Here is a 20,552-nt window from a genome sequence, read left to right on the forward strand (position 1 = left end):
GTGCAGGAGTTGGTCTCAACCACCCTCCCACTCGGAAGCATGTGGCTTCCCCCTGCTGCAGAGGAATCAAGGAGACTCTCTCCCATTTTCTCAGTAGTTCCTGAGACCTTACCCTTTCCCTTGGGGATCCCAGCATAAAACTCATTCTTGCTGTGGTTAAATACCTCAATCTGAGGTACACAGAAAAAATCATTACCAAGAAGCAAGTCGGTTAGGAGGTGTTCCACTACCCCCACTCTCAAAACACTTTCCAAATCTTCTCACACCACATGGGTTTTAGCTCGTGGTACAAGGAATCTGCTTTCACGGACCCCACAATCTCTGCCATTTGGCCAGGTAACTATACCTGGCCTTTGAAACCACACTCTGCTTAACCAGAGAGATCTGGGCCTCTGTATCCCTCTGCCCCAAGTACTCCCTGCCATTAATTTCGATTATCTTAACATGCTCCATATCTGGTTCTGCAGAGGCTAACCTCACAAAACCAATATGATAGGTTCAAGTTGCTTGGGGGGTTTCTGTGTTGAGGACGGCAGAACTAACATGAGCTGTTGGTTGCTTGCTTCCTCCTAGCACAGGGCGTTTATTCCTCAGATGCTGGTTGGACTTACATTGATAGCACCTTTTGGGCTCTCCTGCTTTTACAGGATGTTTGGGACAAGGGTTAGAGGAATGGTTTTGGGGAGGTGAGTACTCGGCCTCCCAGCCATCCTCCCTCTTGCTAGGGATAAAATGGGATCTTCCCTTCCCACCAGCTTTTAAACACCTCTTTCAGTGGGTTTTTTTCAATAGACACCTGGGTCCATTCAAAAGCATCAGCAAGAGACGCCATCTCATCCACAGGACTTTACATTCTTTGTCCCATAGATGCTGCTTTATATCAGCCTTACATGTGTCTAGGAAATGCTCTGGAGCAACAAGCTCCCGCATTCCCTCAAAGCTTTGTAACACCTTTGCCCCTCAGCACTTTCCCATCAAATCTTTCATTTTGTTCCTCATATTCCCCATTACTCCTCCCAGTATCCCTCTCAACATTCCTAAATTAATGCTGATGTTTCAGGGAATCTGAAACCTTCGCAAAAGCATGTTTTTAAATTTACAATAGTTCTAAAAGCATCCTCAATAGGCATTTCATTTAATACCTTTAGAGCTTTACAGTTAATTTTGCAATCAGGGCAGGAACTCTCTTAGCCTCAGGGATCTCATGCACTGCACACAGCTTTCAACAGTGTTCAGATATCAGCCAATATTGTCTGCCCTCATTGTATGCAGGACATAAATGGTCCAATTGTGGATTTTTGGAGCGATGGGAATTGCTGGGACTGGTGGGTTCTGGTTTTCTGCTTTTCTAGCAGCTTCACTTGGTGTTTTTTTGCTCTTCTCTCTCTCTCTCTCTCTCCTCCCACTCTCCTTTATCGCCAGTTCTTTCAGGTCTCTGGTGCTCCCTCTCCTTTTCTGCAATCTGCAGCTTCAAAAGCTCTTTCACAATCGCTTCACTGCTTTCACTCATTTTCCTGATTTTTCTATCTCTACTTCCCTCGCCCAAAATAAGCAAACAGAGAATAAACTGGTAGCCTCCTCCTGACTCTCCTTAGCCACCACACTTAAAGCCTTCACTTAAAATCTTTACACCAGTGTATGAAGTGCAAATCTTGCTCAGTACAACAAGCTGTGTATTTCCCCTTGCTCGCTGGCCCACTGTGATGAGATCCCCGGGGTGCAGCCTGGGACCGTGGGACTGCTGTGCCCCTTAACTCTCTCCAGCCTGGGCTGTCTCTCACGATGCCTTGTTAGTGACCAGCAGCAAACCCCTCCAGGTGCTGCTATCACTCAGCACAACAGCGTGTGGAGCACCACGCCCAGCTAGATTGCATGGATGCTCCCAGAGCCACTCACAAATCACACCGAAAAAGGGACCAGAGCCAAATCCCTACAGCTCCCAGCACTGTACCCCAGGAATATACCATCTTGCACTGCTCAAGATGAGCAATGCAGATTTATTAATTGGTTCACCGCTTCATTAATGGAAAGTGGATATACACTAGCCTTTGCAAAACCTGAGCAGATTTTCCCCACACTTCAGACAAACTCACTGGTAAAGATAAACAATTAAACATATTTATTGACTGTAAAAGGTAGCTTTTAAGTGATATTGAGTGATTGGCAAAAAGTCAGTTAGTTACCAAAAGAAAAATAAATTTAAGCACACAGTCTAAACTTTCGACCTATTAGACTGGGCAACATCTAGCTTAAGCAGTTTTTCTCACTCCACTGGATATTGCAATCCACAGTATACAGATTTCCTCCTTGAAATCTGGGCCAGTCCCCTCAGCTGGAGGCTTTCAAGTGTCCTTGATGCCTGCAGTGTAGGTGGGTGAAGGAGAAAGGCCCAGTATGTCTGCTTTATACCTCTGTCTACTCTATCTGTCCATCCTGTCTGTTTTATACCCTCAGTCCATGTGCTTGGGGACCACAAGTCCAGGCATGTCTGGGGGGCACTACTGAGTCTCCAGGCAAGGTTGAGCAATTCCCCTGGTGTGGCCTTGTGCAGGTGAATCACTGAATTGTAGCTCCCTTGCTGGACAATGGTTGTTGATGGGTTGTTTGAAACCCTGCCCTGATGTGGGTTACTTTCCTTGCTGTTGCTTCTGGGGAGCTAATGTCTGGTTGATTCCTCAACTTACAGCATGTTTTAGTGACCACCATACAACACACTTCTCATAACTTCATATGCATTAATGATACACATATATGGACAGAGAAATGACTTTCAGCAGATCATAACCTTTCCCCTGATACCTTACAAGGCATGCTTTGTACGATTATATGAAAATGAAGAATATGGGGGTTACAGGATGCTTCCCCAAGGTATAGAACAGCGGTTCGCAAACTTTTGTACTGGTGATCCCTTTCACATAGCAAGCGTCTGAGTGCGACACCCCCCTTATAAATTAAAAACACTTTTTATATATTTAACACCATTATAAATGCTGGAAGCAAAGTGGAGTTTGGGGCGGAGGCTGACAGCTCGTGACCCCGCATGTACTAACATCACACCCCCCTGAGGGGCTCTGATCCCCAGTTTGAGAACCCCTGCTATAGAATGTCACAGACCCCCACTCCCGACTCTGTTCTTCCTGAGTTGTCCCCTGCACTCGGTTGAACCCTGGGTTCAGTGGCTCCTCCTGTAAGATTTGGGGAGGGGTCTTTAGATCTGGACAGGCTTGTGCCCACCTGGAATTCAGTAAGGCACAGCTGGCATGCAGTTGTGCCAGCCTGGCCTGGTGTGCATATGTGCTTATGCTGACAGTGCACGTGAGGGGCTGGACGCGGCTTGTGGGGCAATGTGTGTGAGACCGGAAGTGTGGTATGGACAGCTCCTGGCTCGCTCCAGATTCGCAGCCAGGGGCAGCTGAGATCTGAACCTGCCCCAGCAGGTCTGGCCCGACATCCAGCCCCAAACCTAGCTCCACATAACGCTTTATGCCTGGCCCCAGGCCCCCTATGGTGCTATCCTCACCTGAGAGCAGCACATGGTTATGGGCCCATTTCTGGCCCCCAGCATTCCTTCTAGGAGGTTGTGTAGTTGTAGCTGTAGCTGTTGTATTGCTGCTGCTGCCTCTGCTAACTGCCCCCTGCCCCTTCCAGGCCGTGTCCAGTGCACTTCTGTCTCTCCATTTCCTCTTTGTCCGGAGGAACCAGTCAGCCGAGCAGTGGCGCAGCGACCAGCTCCTGAGCCTGATCAGCAACTCGGCCACCATGCTGAGCCCGGCCAGCTCGGATGTCGTGAGTCTGGCCTTCCGGGGCCTGGGGGTGCAGAGCTCAAGGGGTGTTGCCCGCAGGACACTGTATGATGGCTCTGCCCGCAGCTGGCTCGCCCAGCTGAGGAGATCCCAGGGGGCTGGGACAGACCCCCACCCCTTGTCCAGCAGTGTAGGGACCAGTGTAGGGACTCCCAGCATGCATGGCCGATCCCTCTCTGTGGGGAGCGAGGACAGTCGCCATGCCAGGGTGCCTCTTGGTGCAGCCATTCAGGTAGGACCCGGTGATCCCAAGTGCTTGGCCATGGGGACTAGGCACCTGGGTCAGCTCACAGGGCCAAGGGGGCAGTGAGGGTCAAGAGCCAGGACAGCGGCTCTGCCCGTGTCCGTTCCTACTGGCGAGTGGCTGGGAAGGGCCATGGAGAGCAACGCTGAGGAACGGCCCCTCTCTCCACAGACGGCCTGCGAGTACCTGTCGCTGGAGGTGATTGAGCGCTGGATACTGAGTAAGTCACTCTGCACCTAGTGGGAAGGGCGCTCGGGGGGGCCCATGCCCCACCTGGCATCCACCCATCCCCATATGCACCCTTCACAGTACGAGGCTCCCAGTGTGGTGGGCAGGCAGTTGGCAGGGAAGGGTTAACACTCATCACGTCACCTGCCTGGTCCTGGGGGTTCAGGCAGGTCCCACCTCTCTGAAAGTTACAAGCACCAGAGACCAGAGAATGCCCAGCCCAGCCAGGAGCCCGGCCCCGGAGCCCTGCCCAGCCCTGGCCATTACCTCACACTAGCAGCCCCAATCTGGGGCCTTGGTGCTGGGGATCGCTGCCCCTTTTGGCACAGCAGCACCCGCGTCTGCTGACCTCTGGATGCCTGGCAGTGCCTGCTCACCCCTGGTGATGGGAGGGGGCAGGATGGGGAGTTGGGGTTGGCGGCTCCTCTGTGCCCCTTGTGCCCCTGACCTCCCCCTCACTATGCCCCTTCCCCTCCTGTACCCTTGTGCCCTTCACCCTTGCCACCCATGCCCTGCCACCTACTGTATCCCTGACATGCCGCACCGCAGGGTCCCTCGCCCCCTGCCGCCCCACACCCAGTGCCCCTCATCCCTGCCGCTTCCTCCCAGTGCCCTGCCATGCACCTGCAACCCCACCCCCTGTGCCTCCTGACCCCTGCTGCCCCAGCCCCTATGCCCCTCACCCCTGCTGACTCCTCCCTGCGCCCTGATACCTACTGTATGCCTGCCATGCCCCACCCCAGGGCCCCTCGCTCCTGCCGCACCAGCCCCTGAGCTTGAACCCGCAGTGCCTGGAGCTCTGGAAGCTGGGCCTGCAGGGCTCGCTCTACATCAGCCTCCTCCGCGACAACGCCCTGCAGATCTACAAGGTCACCGAGGAGTTCTTCGGCCGTCTGAAAGGGTAACAGGGCGCTGGGGGGGCAGCAGGTGGGGGGTGCTGGCATGCGTGGGGACTGGCATGGGCATGGAGGGTGGCTGCTGGGGCAAGGCAGGTTGGGGGTGGAAGGCAGGTGGTGGGGGCAGGGTGCGTCTGGCAGGGAGATGGAGCGAAGCTGCTGAGGGCAGGGCAGTGGGCAGCTGGTGTGGGTGGGTGGCTGTTGAGGGTTGGAGAGGGATCCCCACCAGAGCCAGGGGAAGGGCAGGGAGGGCCCAAAGTGACTAGTACAGTGTCCCGGCTCCCAGGATCGGTGCCACACCCCAGCTTTGGGACAGGCCCTTGGAGGGACCCCTTTAATGTGCCGGACCCCAAGGTGGTCTCACTTCCTCCAGGGCAGCCATGGGACCTCCCAGCCTCCTGAGACTGACGCTCGGGGCTCCAGCCCTCCTGCCCCACCCTGGGAGCTCTGCTCAGCAGCTCCCTGAGCCAGGCTCCTGGTGCCGCTGGGTCCCCTCGTCAGAGCCGCCCCTTCCCCATCTCCCCCAGCCCAGCTGTGTCCCCTGGAGCCCAGTACTGGAGTCCTCAGCAGAGCGACCCAAAGGGGAAAGCACAGGCTGACCTGGCCAGGCCGGGACCCCAGGGAGCTCCTTTTTCAGGCCTCATGTCTCCCTCTCTGACTTCCTCCCTTCCTCAGCTCCCAGGGGCTGGGGGTTCCTTCCAGCAGCCAACACTCAGTCACCCACTCCCCTCCGCCCAGGCCTGCTCTCCAAGGGAGCCTGCTCCTCCCACTTGGCCCTGGGCACGAGGTGTTACTGTCCTGGTGACTGGGCTTTCCATTGAGATGGGTCAGCCTCAGCCAGACTTTTAGTGACCTTCAGGGTCAGCTAGCCAGGCAACCCTCCCTCCCTGCCTCATCTCTTAGCCAGCCCCAAGTGCAAACTTAACTCTTGTGCCCTTCATAGGGTAACAGTGAACAGTCTGGGGGAAACTGAGGCACGTACGGGCATCAAAACTATTTCAGAAAATTCCCACTTTGTCACATGCAGCAAAGTCTGTGCTGGAGTCTGGTGGGTTGGGGATGGTAGGAGGCTGAGCTGCGCTGGAGGCTGTGCCAGGGGCTCTGCTTCAGGGGGCTGCACTGGGGGTTGTGCTAGGGCTTTGCTGGGGCTCTGGTCTGGCTGGGGGCTACCCTGGTGATCAGCACTCACTCTCGCCCCCTCCTCAGGTATGGGAAGCGGGTGGCCGATGTCAAGGAGTGCAAGGAGCACGCTGTGGCGCACAGGTAAAGGGTGCCTGGGCCTTGAGCACCATCCACACTTGGGTCCTGGGTCATCCATGGGGATGGAAGTTAGTGCCTGCGGTGGGGAGGTCCCCTTGGCACTGGTCAGTGCCCATTGCAGTGTGAGCAGGGCAGGCGTCCAACACGCCTCTGCTAACACACAGCACCTCGTGCTGCTCTAGTCCTGCCCCACTGCCCTACCCATGCCCCCAGTCCCCCCCCCATAGTCCCTGCTATCCCAGCCCTGGGCTCCTCCACCACCGCCCTCCCAGTGCTTCCAGTCCCGCTCCGCAGCCCCTGCTATCCCAGCCCTGGGCTTCCTTCCAGCTCTGACAGTGCCCCTAGTCCTGCCCCACAGCCCCTGCTATCCCAGCCCTGGGCTCCCTCCCAGATCTGACAGTGCTTCTCAAGCCCGACCCATGGCCCTTGCTGTCCCAGCCCCACACTGGTTTCAGGGATGAGAGATATTTGACCCTCATTACTCCTCTGATGTGGCTGCCCCACCCAACCCCCCTGCATGGCCCTGCTGTAGCCGCATCCACGATGGAGTGAGCAGCCTTGGACACCCTGGTGCTGGACTGGGCTGTGGGGTGGGCATGGAACTGAGGTGGGGGTGGGCAGTGCAGTGTCCAGCGCAATCACTTCCCCCCGCCCCAGGCTGTCCCTTGTCCCCGGTCCTGTGACAGGTTTCTCCCCCTTGGGTTCTGAGCCTAATAGCCCACGTGTCCCACAGCTCAGACATAATTTCCTGTACCATGGTCTGGCAATACCAGGACAATCAGCTAGTTCTTAGCTCTCGGCAGAGCCCCCCTTGTCCCTCTGCAGTGCCATAGGGAGGAAATGGTCAGGCACAGGGTACGTGTGGGCCTGCCTGCGTCGCGGGGCCATGCCGTGAGGTTTGTTTCCTCTCCGTTGCCCCTGTGAAGTGATTCCCCCCATTCCAGGTAGCCCTGAATGACCCCATGCCCCTGGCTGCCCGTGAGGGGAGGTTATTTGGCTCTGATGGCCCCTCCCCTGTTTGCTGTCTGGTTTGCGGTGGTGCCTGTGAGCCCTGCCTGGAGCTGACCCCACCGATCTCCGCCCTGCCAGGCTCTCTGCGTCTTCGTGGCGCTCTCCTTGTGCCGCGACGAGGTGAACTGGCTGGTGCGTCACGCTGAGCATGTCACCAAGACCCCTGAGGACTACGCTGGCAGGTCAGGGCAGGGCCAGGCTTGCAGGAGGCGGGGTGGGACTGGGGGGATGGGACCTGGGGTGTCCTGGGCAAGGGGTGATGGTCCAAGGTGAAGTCTGGTTGTCAGCGAGTGGGGGGTGGGGACAGGCTTTGGGGTGGTCTGGATCTTCGGGGTGGGCCAGACCCTGGGTGGGTCTGGTTCTGGATGTGACAGGCCGTGGTGGGTCTGTCAGGGGCAGGCCAGTCCCTGGGTGGGTCTGGCTATTGGGGCTGGAGGACCCTGAGGGTGCCTGGCTCTGCTTGGGGGAGGGACCGGCACTCGGGGGGTCTGGCTCTGTGGGCGGGGCCAGGCACTGGGAGGGTCTGGTTCTGTGGGGGGGGGAATTAGTGGGGGCTGGCTCCGTGTGTGGGGCTAGGCCCATTGTGGGGTCTGGTGCGGAGAGGGGGAGGCGCTGGGCAGGTCTGGCTCTGGGGAGGGGAGGCAATGTGGGCGGGTGTCTGACTCTTGAGGGGGACAGGCCCATGGTGGGTCTGGCTCTGTGGCGAGTAGACACTTGTGGGGGGCCTGGTTCTTGAAGGAGACAGGCACTAGAGGGGGTCTGGCTCTTGTGGGGAGGAGACAGACACTATTCACTGTAAGATATGGGAGTCTGTGTGGGCCCCATGCTGAGTGGGGTGCACTGGACCCATGGGACCCCTGAGCAGAGGAGAAGGTTGGGGTTTCTGCTCAGGGCCCCGCAGCATGGGGGCGTTGGTTTGGGGGTAGGAAATTGAACCAAGTGACATGGCATTAATTTGTGGCCCTGGTGACAATCCTGTGCCCAATTCAGCCAGAAGCGCGTGGCCCATACCCTAGCACAGGTGTGCAAAGGGGGTGCGGCTGCTGCAAGGCCCAAGTGGCACCTGCTCTGGCTGGCGTGGCCTGAGAGGATGTGGGCCAAGAGCAAGCAAGGGGAGATGGGAAATGACCCCTGCGGGGAAGAGGAGACGCTGTGGATCCTGCCCTGGGGGTTGGGAAGTCGGCAGCCCCAGCACTGCAGGCCAGACTGCTGGCAGGAGAGCTAAAGCAGCTCCCTGTAGCATTGGAAAATACTCTGGTGAAACACTGCAGGTTCTCCATGGATTATCTTCACACAGAGCAGGTCAAAGGGCAACTGCATCACAGTCCCTAGTACCTGCTGCCAGGGAAATGGAAAAGGGTGCATTTAGGCTCCTCAGTCTAGCAGACAAACGTCTGACGTGCTCCAGCGGCTGGTCGCTGAAGACGGCCCGCGAGCTGATTTTCAGTGGCGTTCACGCTGCCCTGGCCACCAGTCTGGAGGGCTCTGCATTTTAATTTAATTTTAAATGAAGCTTTTTAATCATTTTAAAAACCTTATTTACTTTACATACAACAATAGTTTAGTTATATATTATAGACTTATAGAAAGAGACCTTCTAAAAACGTTAAAATGTCTGACTGGCATGCAAAACCTTAAATTAGAATAAATAAATGAAGACTCGGCACAGCACTACTGAAAGGTTGCTGACCCCTGAGCTAGACACATTCAGGCTGGAAATAATGAAATCACTGGAGCAGGTTACCCAGGAGTGCGGGGAGTTCTCCACCGCTGGCAGTTTCGAAAAGGTCTGCTTGAGTTCGAACAGGAATGCATTTGGGGAAGTCCTGTGGCCTGCGGTTCTCAGGAGCTCAGACTCAGTGGTCAGAGGGGACCCTTCTGGGCGTGGAATCTACAGGGGAACGCTTGGCCGGTGGGTTGGTCAGCACTTCTCTGGACACCTGCGTGGGGGGGTGGCTGGAGTCTCATGGCACTGTGGTGGGCACGGGGCTGCCCTGGGTACTCTGTTTCCAGCTGGAGCTGTCAGATTCGGATCAAGCCCTGCCTGCCCCCAGGTGCGGCGATATGGGGGGAGGGTTGTGGGATTGGTTCCCCAGTGACTCTGGCAGCAGGAGCCCGGGTGCAGCACTGCCTCCCTCAGAGGAGCCTGATCCAGCCCTTTGTCGCCCCTGCAGTCACATCGCCGAGCTGCTGTTCCTCATGGAGCAGCTGTGTACCCTGGTGCACAGGCATGGCCCAGTGATCCAGCGCCACCACGTCCAGTACCTGGCTCGCTTCGACGCCCTGCTGCTCAGTGATATCATCCAGGTATGCCGAAGGGAAGGGCTCTGAAATCCATGCAACCAGGACCCCAACAGTGAGACATGCAACCCTGGGAGGGGAAAATTCTCTGGAGCTTGGGAGCCCTGCACTAGCCAGCCCCATCTCTGGGAAGGAACGCTGCCATCGCCATGGGCTCTCCACAGCTCAGAATGCGCCCGCCCCACTGCTTGTGAGAAGCCCCCCTAAGCTGTGCCCATCTCTTTCAGAATCTGACTGTCTGCCCTGAGGAGGAGTCCATCATCATGTCATCCTTCATCAGCACCCTGTCGTCTCTCAACTTGAAACAAGGTACGCAGGTGCCCCCATGGCTCCCTGCTGCACCCGGAGCAGCAGGTCCCTCCATGGGGTGTGCAGGCGCCAGGCCATAGCTCCAGCCCAGAACATAAGAACATAAGAATGGCCATACTGGATCAGACCAAAATTCCATGTAGCCCAGTATCCTGTCTTCCGACAGTGGCCAATGCCAGGTGCACCAGAGAGAATGTACAGAACAGGTAATCACCAAGTGATCCATCCCCTGTCGCCCATTCCCAGGTTCTGACATACAGAGGCTAGGGACACCATCCCTGTCCCTCCTGTCTAATAGCCATTGATGGAGCTGTCGTCCATGAACGTATCCAGTTCTTTTTTGAACCCTGTTATAGTCTTGGCCTTCACAACATCCTCTGGCAAGTAGTTCCACAGGTTGACTGTGTTGTGTGAAGAAATACTTCCTTTTGTTTGTTTTAACCTGCTCCCTATTAATTTCATTCGGTGACCCCTAGTTCTTGTGTCATGAGAAGGAGTAAATAACATTTCCTTATTTACTTTCTCCACACCAGTCATGATTTTATACACCTCTATCATATCCCCCCTTAGTCGTCTCTTTTCCAAGCTGAAAAGTCCCAGTCTTATTAATCTCTCCTCATATGGAAGCTGTTCCATACCCCTAATCATTTTTGTTGCCCTTTTCTGTACTCTTTCCAATTCCAATATCTCTTTTTTGAGATGGGGTGACCACATCTGAATGCAGTGTTCAAGGTGTGGGGTACCATGGATTTATATAGAGGCAATATGATATTTTCTGTTTTATTATCTACCCCTTTCTTAATGATTCTCAACATTCTGTTAGCTTTTTTGACTGCCACTGGCGCTGCACATCGAGTGGATCATTCAAATGAGTGGGAAAGTGGGCAGCCCGGATGGCTGGGTTCACCACCCCCTCCAAGGCCCTGTCTCTGCCCCTGCCGCTGGGGGGCAGGAACACAGAAAGTAGAGTTGCCAATTTTGATTGGATGCATTCCTGGAGATGTCATCACATTACATAATCTTTAATTAAAGATTAATCTTTAATTCTTGGAGACTACAATCCTGGAGGATTGGCAACCGTAGCTCAGAGGGGAGAGCCCCCCGCTCATGGGGCTGCTGACGCCTCTCTAAAGCTGCTTCTCTTTCCTGCAGTGGACAAAAAGGAGAAGTTCGACTTCTCAGGGCTTCGCCTGGACTGGTTCCGGCTGCAGGTAACTCCCTCGCCAGATGTTTGCATCTCCATTAGGGACTGGGCATCTGCCAGGGTGCACACACCCCACTCAACCCCCTGCCAGGCCTGCACCAACAGCCCCTCCTGACCAGATCCCTGCCAAGACAGAACCAGCAAGCCCTCCCCTTCCCTGCTCAGCCCCCTGACAGGCTGCAAACGGCAATCCCTGACCTCCCGCACCCAGCCCAGCCCCCAGCTAGGGTTGCCAATCCTCCGGTTTGGCTGAGAGTCTCCCGGAATCAGGCTCCATCTCCCAGAGGCAACTGAACCAATCCGGGAGATTTTAGGCTGCTAAAAGTCCAGTCAGTGCTGCGCTGGAGCTAAGGCAGGCTCTTTACCTACCCTGGCTCCGTGCCGCTCCTGGAATGCGGGCCAGGAGGGTCTCTGCGCGCTGCCCCCGCCCTGAACAGGAACTCTGTAGCTCCCATTGGCTGGGAACAGGGAACCGTGGCCAATGGGAACTGTGGGAGTGGTGTCTGCAGGCAGTGGCAGTGCGCAGAGCCACCTGGCCATCCCTGAGCCTAGGAGCTGCTGTCAGACATACCATCGCTTCCAGCACCACATGAGGTAAGTGCTGCCCGGCCGGAGCCTGTACCCCACACCCTCTCCTGCACCCCAACGCCCTGCCCCAGCCCCCTCCCCCACCCAATCTCCCTCCAAGAGCCCAGATGCCTCCTGCACCCCAAACCCTTGTCCCAGGCTCAGCCTGGAGCCCCTTCCCACATTCTGAACCCTCGACCCCACCCTCCAGCCCAGAGCCCACACCCACTCCCACACCCCAACCCCCTGCTCCAGCCCGGTGAAAGTGAGTGAGGGTGAATGGTGAGGGAGAGCGAGCGATGGAGGGAGGGGGCTGGAGTGAGTGGGGGCGGGGCCTCAGAGAAGGGGTGGGACGGGGGAAGAGCAAAGGCATTTGGGTTTGTGCGAGTAGACCAGGGGTAGGCAACCTATGGCACGTGTGCCGAAGGCGACACACGAGCTGATTTTCAGTGGCACTCACACTGCCCGGGTCCTGGCCACCAGTCCAGGGGGCTCTGCATTTTAATTTAATTTTAAATGAAGCTTCTTAAACGTTCTGAAACTCTATTTACTTTACATACAACAACAGTTTAGTTATATATTATAGACTTATAGAAAGAGACCTTCTAAAAACGTTAAAATGTATGACTGGCACGCGACACCTTAAATTAGAGTGAATAAATGAAGACTCAGCACAGCACTGCTGAAAGGTTGCCGACCCCTGGAGCAGACAGTTGACAACTCTACCCCCCGCCACACCCACATCAGCTCAGGGGCCAGTGCTGGGCCTGCCTCAACCCCATCAGTGCCTCAGTTTCCCCGTCTCACCATTTGGTGCGGGAGAGGATCTACTACCCTCGGAGCCGTGGTGTGAGGCCTGTTCACTGACTTTTCTGGGCAGGGGTCGCTCTGGGAGGACTGGACAGTCAGATGGCGGGCAGGAAGAGTTGGTGCAGCTAGCCCAACAGTGTTGCTAAGGCCTGGCTTCTGGCCCTGTGCTTGGCCCATTCAGACCTACGCCCCCCAGAACCTGGCTCTGATCCAGGGTATGAGGGACTGAGATGCAGCTGCAGAGGGCACAGCAGCCAGTGGGATCCAGGCCTCTGAGCAATGTGAAGGGGCTGGGGTGGTGCTGCTCACATGGAATCACATGCACGCACACACAAACACAGAATCACACACATACAAGCATGGAAGCACATACACATGGAATCAAGCACATACACACAAACACGGAATCACACACACCTGGAATCACACACATACGCACAAATACAGAATCACACACGCAGAATCACATGCAAACACCTACATGGAAAAGCACATGCACACACAGACAAACATGGGACCACATGCACATGGACTCGCACATGCAGACAAACACAGAATCACATGTATACAGAATCACACACATACACACAAACATGGAATCACATACACACACCTACATGGAGAGCTGTGTGCGCACACACAGACTCTTCCTGCCCCAGCTGTGCTGATGTGTCCTTCTACCCCGACAGTTTCTACGTCCGCCCCTTCGAGAAGCTGTTTGCTCTGACCATGGAGGAGCCGGCCATGCTGCGCTTCACCATCATCTTCCCGCTCGTCTGCAGCCACTTTGCCCACTGCACCCACCCCATGTGTCCAGAGGAAGTGCGTAGCTGGGGGGTAATGCATGAGGGGGGGCACTGCCTGGGGAGAGCCTGGGGAGCATGCATGGTGATGCATCGGGGAGGTACAGGGGACGTGCATTGGGATTTAGAGGGGACATGGGGACACGGGTGGCAATATAAAGGGGAAGAACCCCCCCGTGGGAGGGCCAGGGGGCATGCATGATGATCCATGTGGGGAGAACTTGGGGGGGGAGGGGTGGGCAGCCATGCATAGAGATGTGTGGGTGAGGAGCAGGGGGAGGACACAGGACAGCGCATGGGGGAGGGGCAGGGTTGCCTCCTCCATGGGGTAAGAAACTCAGTGGCTGGCGTTTGGGATCTGTGGCTGGAAGGTGCCAGGTGGGGGAGCAGAGCCATGAGCCGTCTTTGGCCTCTCTCCGCAGTATCCTCACCTGAAGAGCTGCAGCCTGGGTCTATGCAACAGCTTCCTGGAAGAGATCGCCAAGCAGGCTGCCAACTGCATCATGGACACATGTGCCGAGCAGCGCAAACTCAGTGAGCAGGTGAGGGGTGTGGCACGGTGCTGGGGGGTGTTGGGGGATCTGCCTGCCTGTGGGCCCCTTTGCGAGCAGGTGAGGGGAATGGGCATGGGCATGGGGCTGGGCGGTACCAGGGGAGCTGCCAGACTGGGGGCATGTCAGTGAGCAAGGGGGTTATGGGGCGTGGCATGGCACTGGGTGGGTTTGCTTCCAGCCGGGAGTTTGTTGGGCAGGTGAGGGGCACAGGGTGTGGCATGGTCCTGGGTGGGGTACCTTGTTGAGGTGCCAGCTGAGTGCACAGCAGCAGTTGCATGTACCAGGATTGCTCACCATCTGGGCGCGCTGACTGAGGGCTGTGGCCGGCCCTCCACAGGCTGCTCTCCAGGCTGGCAAAGCCCTGCGGGGCTGTTTGGTGCTGGGGGCTATAGAGGTGGCCGTGGTTGGAGTCATGTAGCCTTGCCAGGGAACAAATGGCCAGTGACTGCTGCTTGTTGAGCCCTGGCGGCGGTGGGGGTGGGCATCAGTGTGGCCAGTGGCTCCGTGGCAAGACGAGCCAGTTGCCAGGCAGGTGAGATGTGTCCTGCACCAGGACTGGGGTGTGGGGGAAGGGGACCCTATGTGCGTCTGGGGGGCTGCCAAATCCTGGCCCTCCATGCTCCCAGCCCCTCCCTCGCTCAGAGCCCCTGTCTCTATCTCCTGGGAAGCTGCTACCCAAACATTGCGCCTCCACCATCAGCAAGGCCCAGAACAAGAAGGCCCAGAAGCAGCCCCGCAACAAGGGGGAGCCGAAGTGGGACAAGCCAGGGGCTGAGAGCCAGAGGAAGGACCGGATTCTGGTGAGCAAGTAAGCCCACCACATGGGGGTCTCCCAAGGGACATTAGAGCTGCTTTGCCATCCCTTGGGGGTGGGGGTTCTCCCCATTCAGAGGACTCCTCCCCCTGTGCTTCAGATGGCTGGGGTAACCGGGCAGTGGGGGGACAAGGTTCTGGGTCCCCAGAATGGCTGATGGCTCAGATCTGGGAAGCGATACTGGCACCTGGCCCTTCATAAGCACCCCCAGCCTCAGAGCTGCCCCGTTGCTCCTCAGAGCGGAGGTGGGGTGAACCCAGACATCCGGGCTGCCTGTCGCCCCTCAGAGTGGAGGTGTCGGTGAACCCAGGCATCCGGGCTGCCTATTGCCCCTTGGAGCAGAGGTAGGGTGAACCCAGGCATCCGGGCTGCCCATTGCCCCTTGGAGTGGAGATAGGGTGAACCCAGGCATCCGGGCTGCCCACTGCCCCTTGGAGTGGAGGTAGGGTGAACCCAGGCATCCGGGCTGTCCATTGCCCCTTGGAGCGGAGGTAGGGTGAACCCAGGCATCCAGGCTGTCCATTGCCCCTTGGAGTGGAGGTAGCGTGAACCCAGGCATCAGAGCTGCCCACTGCCCCTTGGAGTGGATGTAGGGTGAACCCAGGCATCCGGGCTGTCCATTGCCCCTTGGAGCGGAGGTAGCATGAACCCAGGCATCTGGGCTGCCCACTGCCCCTTGGAGCGGAGGTGGGGTGAACCCAGGCATCTGGGTTGTCTGTCAGCCCTCGGAGCGGAGGTCGAGTGAACCCAGGCATCCGGGCTGCCTGTTACCCCTTGGAGCGGAGGGGGTGGTGAACCCAAGCATCCGGGCTGCCTGTTGCCCCTCGGAGTGGAGGAGGTGGTGAACCCAGGTATCTGGGCTGCCCGTCACCCCTCAGAGTGGAGGGGGTGGTGAACCCAGGCGTCCGGGCTGCCCGTCGCCCCTCGGAGCAGAAGTGGGGTGAACCCAGGCATCTGTGCTGCCCGCTTTCCCATTCATTTGAATGATCCCACCATATTTGGGGTCTGGGAGCTAGTGTGCGTTGGGCTGACAGGTGTGGGGGAGGGGCCCGGGCTCCAGAGCCATTTGCGGCGAGCGGTGACCGTGCCGGCGTCTCTGCCCCCAGCATGGACAAGCTGCAGCAGGTGCTGAGCGAGCTCTCCCTGAGCATCAACCACGTCCCCAGCTTCACCGTGTTCGAACACACGGTCACACCGGCCGAATATCTCAGCAGCCATGTGGAAACGCATCTCAATAGGTCCATAGGCCCCGTGGCTGGCTGGATGTGGCGTGTCCCTGCACAAGGCCCGTGAACCTCAGGCAGGCGGGGATGGGAGCATGGCGGGTCCCTGACTATGACCCATGGGTGGGAGGAGGACATGTTGCGTTCCTGCCCACAACCCTTGTGCGAGTGGGAATGGCAGAGTGGTGAGTCCCTGCCCATGGCCCTCGAGCAGGTGGGGAGGCAGACACAGCAATGCCCCTGTCAGTGGCCCTCTGGCAGGTGGGTGGGGAGGGAGGATGCGGTGTGTCCCTGTCCATGGCCCTCGGGCGGGCGGGTGGGGAGGGGGGCACAGCGTGTCCCTGTCCATGGCCCTCGGGCGGGCGGGTGGGGAGGGGGGCACAGCGTGTCCCTGTCCATGGCCCTCAGGTGGGCGGGTGGGGAGGGGGATGCGGCGTGTCCCTGTCCATGGCCCTCGGGTGGGCGGGTGGGGAGGGGGATGCGGCGTGTCCCTGTCCATGGCCATCAGGTGGGCGGGTGGGGAGGTGAACGTGGCGTGTCCCTGTCCATGGCCCTCGGGCTGGGAGACTGAGTTGGCTATTGGTACTGTTACATCCACAAGCCCCAGCCAACTTCTGAGCTGAGTTGTGCTGGGAAATGCCCATTTGCAGGGAACATGGGAGTGGGGCTGAGTGCTTTCAGCGGGAAGGTTGTGGGCTCAGCAGATCCACTCGGAGGTCTGTGTGGGACCCCCTCTGAGCCCCCCATCCCCTTACAGATCCTTTGTGTGGATGGCCAGCTACAACCAGGCTACGCAGGAGATTGCGTGGCCCTCTGAGGTGCTGGCTGGCCTGCACTCCTACCTCGCCTTCATCCAGTCGCTGAGGCACTTCACATGCGTGGACTCCAGCTGCATCATCCGCAATGTCCTGCTTCAGCAGACACAACCCCTGGACTCAAGCAGGGAGCAGACCCTCACCACCATCTACACCAACTGGTGGGTGCCTGGGCTGGTGGCAGCCTGGCCTGGGCCACTGGACAGGAGAGATCCCTGGGTATCCCCGAGCCATGGGCCAGGAGAGCCTGGGAGATGCCTGGAGGGATGGGGGAAGTGGGAAAAGCTGACCTATGAGGAAAGGTTGAAAGTCTTGGGCATGTCGAGTGTAGAACAGAGAAGGCCAAGGCAGGACTTGACACCAGTCTTTAGCTACGGTCAGGGCTGTTCCGAAGAAGGCCGAGGCCCAGTTGTTCTCCATGTGCATTGATGGGACACGAAGGAATCCGCTGTTTGCAGCCAGGGAGATCTCGGTTAGATAGTGGGAAAAGCTTCCTGGGGTCACTGGGCTCTGGAGCAGGCTCCGAGGGGGGTTGTGGAATCCCCATCACTGGAGGTTTGTAGGAACTGGTTGGACAAATCCCTGTCAAGGATGGTCCAGATGTCCTGCCTTTGTGCCTGGCCTCTTGTGGTCCCTTCCAGCCCCATATTTCTGTGGTTCTGTGCACCTGGGGGGATTTCATGGGGCAGGAAAGCCGGTGCTCGGAGAGCGATGGGTGGCCCTGCCCAGCATGGGGACAGCAATGGGAGAAACAGTCAGGCCCCTTGATCTTGTACTTTCTGGGCAAATAGGGCTGGGGAGAAGAAGGAACAAAAACCTACTTCTAGAGCTAACAAGGGGGCAGGCTGCCCATGTGAGAGCTTGCCTTAGCTAGCGCCCCTCAATCCTGACCCACAGCCTCTGCTATCCCAGTCCTGGGCTCCCCACACAGCTCTGACAGTGCCCCTCAAGCCTGACCCACAGCCCTCTGCTGTCTCAGCCTTGGGCTCCTATCCCCCCAGTTCTGTCAGTGCCTCTCAATCCCAACCTGCAGCCCCTGCTAGCCCAGCCCTGGGCTCCCAACAGCTCTGCCCGGGCCCCTGAATCCCAGCCCGCAGCCCTCTGCTATCCTAGCTCTAGGCTCTCCCCAGCTCTGCCAGTTCCCCTCAATCCCGACCCACAGCCCTCTGCTGTCCCAGCCCTGGGCTCCCTCACAGCTCCGCCAGTGCCCCACAGTCCTGACCCACAGACCCTGCTAGCCCAGCCCTGAGCTCCCCCCAGCTCTGTCAGTGTCCCTCACTCCCGACCCGCAGCCCCTGCTAGCCCAGCTCTGAGCTCCCCACACATCTCTGCTAGTGCCCCTCAATCCCATCCCGTGCTCACACACCGGTACAAGGGAGTTCGGGCTCTGGCCGGGCAGACTCGGAGCAGGCTGGGAGAACAGTGCTGGGCCTGGCTGTCCGCTGTAAGTGGAGGCTTTTTGGCTCCATGCAGGTACCTGGAGGCGCTGCTGCGCCTGGCCAGCACTGGGGCCATTGTGCTGTCCAGGGCCGGCTCCAGACACCAGCCCATCAAGCACGTGCTTGGGGCAGCACCTCGGGACTGGGAGGCACTCGGGGTTTGGTTTGGGGGTTTTTTGGTTCGGCCGCGCAGCGCTGGGGGGGCAGGGACTTGGGCGACGCTTGGGGGGCGGGGCGAGGCGGCGCTATTTGTTTTTGCTTGTGTGGGTCAGAAATATTAGATGCGGATCTGGTTGGGGTGAAGGGCCCTGGCAGAGCTGGGGGCTCGGGAGGGGGGCTGAGGGTTGGGGTGAGGGGCACTGGCAGAGCTGGGGGCTCAGGAGGGCGGTGAGGGTTGGGGTGAGGGGCACTGGCAGAGCTGGGGGCTCAGGAGGGGGCTGAGGGTTGGGGTGAGGGGCACTGGCAGAAATGGGGGCTCAGGAGGGGGCCTGAGGGTTGGGGTGAGGGGCACTGGCAGAGCTGGGGGCTCAGGAGGGGGCCTGAAGGTTGGGTTGAGGGGCACTGGCAGAAATGGGGGCTCAGGAGGGGGATGAGGGTTGGGGTGAGGGGCACTGGCAGAGCTGGGGGCTCAGGAGGGGGATGAGGGTTGGGGTGAGGGGCACTGGCAGAGCTGGGGGCTCAGGAGGGGGATGAGGGTTGGGGTGAGGGGCACTGGCAGAGCTGGGGGCTCAGGAGGGGGATGAGGGTTGGGGTGAGGGGCACTGGCAGAGCTGGGGGGCTCACGGTTGGGGTGAGGGGCACTGGCAGAGCTGGGGGATCAGGAAGGGGCCTGAAGGTTGGGGTGAGGGACACTGGCAGAGCTGGGGGATCAGGAAGGGGCCTGAAGGTTGGGGTGAGGGGCACTGGCAGAGCTGGGGGCTCAGGAGGGGGGTGAGGGTTGGGGTGAGGGGCACTGGCAGAGCTGGGGGCTCAGGAGGGGGCCTGAAGGTTGGGGTGAGGGGCACTGGCAGAGCTGGGGGGCTCACGGTTGGGGTGAGGGGCACTGGCAGAGCTGGGGCCCAGGAGGGGGGTGAGGGTTGGGGTGAGGGCACTGGCAGAGAGGGCTCAGGAGGGAGGGCTGAGGGTTAGAGTGAGGGGTACTGGCAGAGCTGGAGGCTCAGGAGGGGGGTTCAGGTTTGGGGTGAGGGGTGCTAATTCCCAGGCATAGTCCCAAGGGTACATTGTACCCCATTTGTTTTGCAGCCCTCTCTCCTGTGTGTCCTCGCGATTCACCCCCCACCCCGTCTCTCCCCCAGCTGCTGACAATGTGCTGAAAAGAATGACCATCATCGGGGGGATCCTGAGCTTCCGCTCCATGGCACAGAGTGGGCTTCGTGAGGTGGGTGCTGGCCTATTGGTGGGGGTGGGGGGAGTGAAGCTGAGTGAGTCCTAGGCCAGCATGTCTGTGGGGGGGTCATTCAAGGCCAGGGTGCAGGAGCTGGCTGCCCCCACTGTGCACCAGCCTGGGAGGCAGCATTGGAGCTGTGTGGGGCAGGCCTTTCACACTCTTCCTGGAGCATTATGGGGCTGTGATGGAGGGGAGTCACTGACCCCCCCCCATGTATGCTGGGGACGTGGCTGGGCAGGGGTGGTGAGTGTCCCACATCCCTCTGAGGACAGGTCTCTGGACAGCTCTGCCCAGGTGGCTTCTGGAAAGCAGGGACAGTAACTGGCCCCAGCCCCTCTCTGGGGTCAGTGGGGAGGGTTTGTTGGCTAACACCTGTGCGGTGCTTGTCGAGCCTCAAGCATTGCATTGCTCCTTTCCTGCACTTGGCTACTGGACAGTTGTTAAAGAGCTGCCACGTCCCACCCCAGAGGGTGCCTGGGGCTGCTACATGAGAGGGGGCGAACTGTGTCCATTGCCATCTCAAGGGCAGGCTCTCTTCTCGCTGCAGGTCTTCTCCAACCGCTGCCCGTTCCTGATGGGCCCCATCGAGTGCCTGAAGGACTTTGTCACCCCAGACACGGAAATAAAGGTGGGGACGACCCTTGTGCTTCTCTCTACTGTGGGTGGGCTCTGTGGCTAGGCGGGCAGATCAGAGAACATACTGGGCTGCTGCACAGGCAGCCTCCCCTGCTGTCCACATCCGGGCCCTGGAGTGACTGGCCCGGGCATCTCTCCTCCTGCCAGGGGCCTTTACCCCAGCTGGGGATCCAGAGTGCGGCAGTGTGTGCCAGGCCCCACAGCCCTAATCGTGGGCTGGGGATGGGGTTGTCCAACCACATGGGAGA

The 20,552-nt window shown here is 58.5% G+C and overlaps 3 protein-coding genes across 3 annotated transcripts in view; 1 reads left to right on the plus strand and 2 right to left on the minus strand.

The window, feature by feature from the left end:
• The window catches only part of LOC127058928 (maestro heat-like repeat-containing protein family member 2B), an 852,871-nt gene that overhangs the window by 729,877 nt on the left and 102,442 nt on the right, over positions 1 to 20,552 (minus strand). The window lies entirely within an intron of this gene.
• The window catches only part of LOC127058925 (uncharacterized), a 613,715-nt gene that overhangs the window by 510,048 nt on the left and 83,115 nt on the right, over positions 1 to 20,552 (minus strand). The gene's annotated exons all lie outside the window — the stretch shown is intronic.
• LOC127030048 (nck-associated protein 1-like) overlaps positions 1 to 20,552 on the plus strand; it is a 56,134-nt gene that overhangs the window by 6,006 nt on the left and 29,576 nt on the right. Inside the window, 18 exon segments of the mRNA XM_050915957.1 lie at positions 3,649 to 3,786; positions 4,219 to 4,267; positions 4,684 to 4,688; positions 5,019 to 5,176; positions 6,378 to 6,434; positions 7,505 to 7,624; positions 9,617 to 9,749; positions 9,971 to 10,052; positions 11,205 to 11,263; positions 11,840 to 11,850; positions 12,921 to 13,455; positions 13,859 to 13,978; positions 14,659 to 14,798; positions 15,911 to 16,042; positions 16,785 to 17,003; positions 18,316 to 18,370; positions 19,489 to 19,659; positions 20,216 to 20,296. Coding sequence (XP_050771914.1) covers positions 3,649 to 3,786; positions 4,219 to 4,267; positions 4,684 to 4,688; positions 5,019 to 5,176; positions 6,378 to 6,434; positions 7,505 to 7,624; positions 9,617 to 9,749; positions 9,971 to 10,052; positions 11,205 to 11,263; positions 11,840 to 11,850; positions 12,921 to 13,455; positions 13,859 to 13,978; positions 14,659 to 14,798; positions 15,911 to 16,042; positions 16,785 to 17,003; positions 18,316 to 18,370; positions 19,489 to 19,659; positions 20,216 to 20,296 — 2,265 coding nt within the window.

This window comes from Gopherus flavomarginatus, chromosome 10 (assembly GCF_025201925.1).
Source record: "Gopherus flavomarginatus isolate rGopFla2 chromosome 10, rGopFla2.mat.asm, whole genome shotgun sequence".
NCBI classification, from domain to species: Eukaryota; Metazoa; Chordata; order Testudines; family Testudinidae; genus Gopherus; species Gopherus flavomarginatus.